The 1709-nt window shown below is 57.2% G+C and overlaps 1 protein-coding gene across 2 annotated transcripts in view; it reads left to right on the plus strand.

Annotated features, from left to right (window-relative positions):
• Positions 1 to 1709, plus strand: part of RNF144A (ring finger protein 144A) — a 112844-nt gene that overhangs the window by 98782 nt on the left and 12353 nt on the right. For both annotated transcript variants that reach the window (XM_012813905.2, XM_023509070.1), the window contains one exon: positions 502 to 591. In XM_012813905.2, the coding sequence (XP_012669359.1) occupies positions 502 to 591 (90 nt within the window). The remainder of the gene's footprint in view (positions 1 to 501; positions 592 to 1709) is intronic.

Consider the following 1709-nt stretch of genomic DNA (forward strand, 5'->3'; position numbering starts at 1 on the left):
GTGAAGGTTACTGGATGGAATGGAACTGGGTGTTCCCCTGAGTGCTCAGAGGAGCAGTAGATAGGAGAGAGGCCCCCGGCTGCTCTCAAGTGCAGAGAAAAATCAGTGTCCTGCTTGGAGAGGAAGTGCTTTCCAGGCGAGGACCAGGTTCTGGGGCAGGAGGCTACGTCAGATAAAAACATCTAGTCCCAGGACCAGGCCAGTCCCAGGGAGCTCGTGGGAGTAGCTGCTATCCACACTAGTCTGTTCCTCCCACAGCGTAGGGACAAGGGGCTGAGGCTGGCGCGCACCTGCCCCTGCCTCTGGTTGGTGCTGAAGTCTGGTCTGGGGCGCCCTCTAGTGCCCGAGGCTGCACAGAGGCGATGACCGAGGACCCAGGGGAGCAGAGCGGAGCCTGACTGGCCCTGCCTCTGTTGTCACCTTTCCATGTCTTCCCTTGGGAATATTCGTGGAACTGAGTGGGACCCCTCAGTCACCCCTGCTCTTTTCCGCCCTTTGCAGGACGATTTTCTCCTGATACATTATGACAAGGGGCCCTGCCGGAACAAGCTAGGCCACTCCCGGGCATCTGTGATCTGGCATCGGACACAGGTAGGCGGTGACTCACCTGGAACTTTGGTCTCTAGGAGGGGTGTGTGGGGGGGGAGATAGAGAGAGAGACTGGCTGGAGACCTGCTGTCCAGAAGGGCAGCGGGTAGAGCTTGTGCCGTGACAGCCCTGGCCGTCAGAGTAAAGGTGCATGACACCGGACGCGTGACAGCTGTCAGTGTCAGATGTCAGATTACTCGCTGATCACTCATGGACCTGGAAAGAGTCTCCTGACTGCATTGCTAATCCATGCTTGACCTTGAGAAGCTTGTCACCTGCATGGCAAGAAACCCTCTTAAGGCAAGATGTGGCCACATTGCTGTGAAGAAGGCAGGGGAACAGTCCCCGCAGCCATGGGGAGTGGTGGCGCGTCTCTGATCTGGGAACTCGGTGCAGCCGAGACCTGAGCACTGAGTGAGCTCCTTCACCAGACACAGAGGACAGAACGTGCTGCCCAGGCAGCTACCAAAGAACAGGACATGATGAAGGACGTGAAACCATCCCTGGCCTGAGCCTGGCCAGAGATGCTGGAAAGACAAGTCCCGGCCCTGAAGAAGGTCCCGGGTGCCAAGCTGCAGGTGCCTGGGCATCCTGGCCTCTTGTCCAAGGATGGGTTGGAGCAGAATCACTTAGGCGGGCCTGGGCCCCATCCTGGCCTGTGGGTTGGGGCCTGTGGAGTGAAGCCCAGGAGTTGCTTTTGTTTCAGAAAACAAATCCATAATCTTTTTCATGTCTATGAGACAGTGTGACAGGCAGTCTGGGAAATGGATATGTACAGATGGAAAACGCCTTTCTCTGTGGCATGTGTAAATTAACATCGGTGTCAAGGAAGGTGCAGAAAGAGCCAGGCAGGAGTGAGCTCTCAGTGGACGGGGGTCAGGAACTGCTTCGTAGATGGGCATGTGACTGGGAGTGGCTTTGTGCCTGCTCATTGTCAGGGTGAGCTTCTAGACACAGGGGCAAGGTAGGAGGCGATTGCTGGGACTCCCAACCCCAACTCAAGCCATGAAAGCCAAGCTTTAATGACAGCACCACCATGTGCCCAGCCACTGGGAGGCTGGACCCCTGAGCCCCCACACTCAGAGCTGGGACTGTGAGTTGGCCGGCCATGGCCCCTGAAT

The sequence above is a fragment of the Otolemur garnettii genome, unplaced genomic scaffold (genome assembly GCF_000181295.1).
Source record: "Otolemur garnettii isolate 467f Iridium unplaced genomic scaffold, OtoGar3 scaffold00336, whole genome shotgun sequence".
Classification (NCBI taxonomy): domain Eukaryota; kingdom Metazoa; phylum Chordata; class Mammalia; order Primates; family Galagidae; genus Otolemur; species Otolemur garnettii.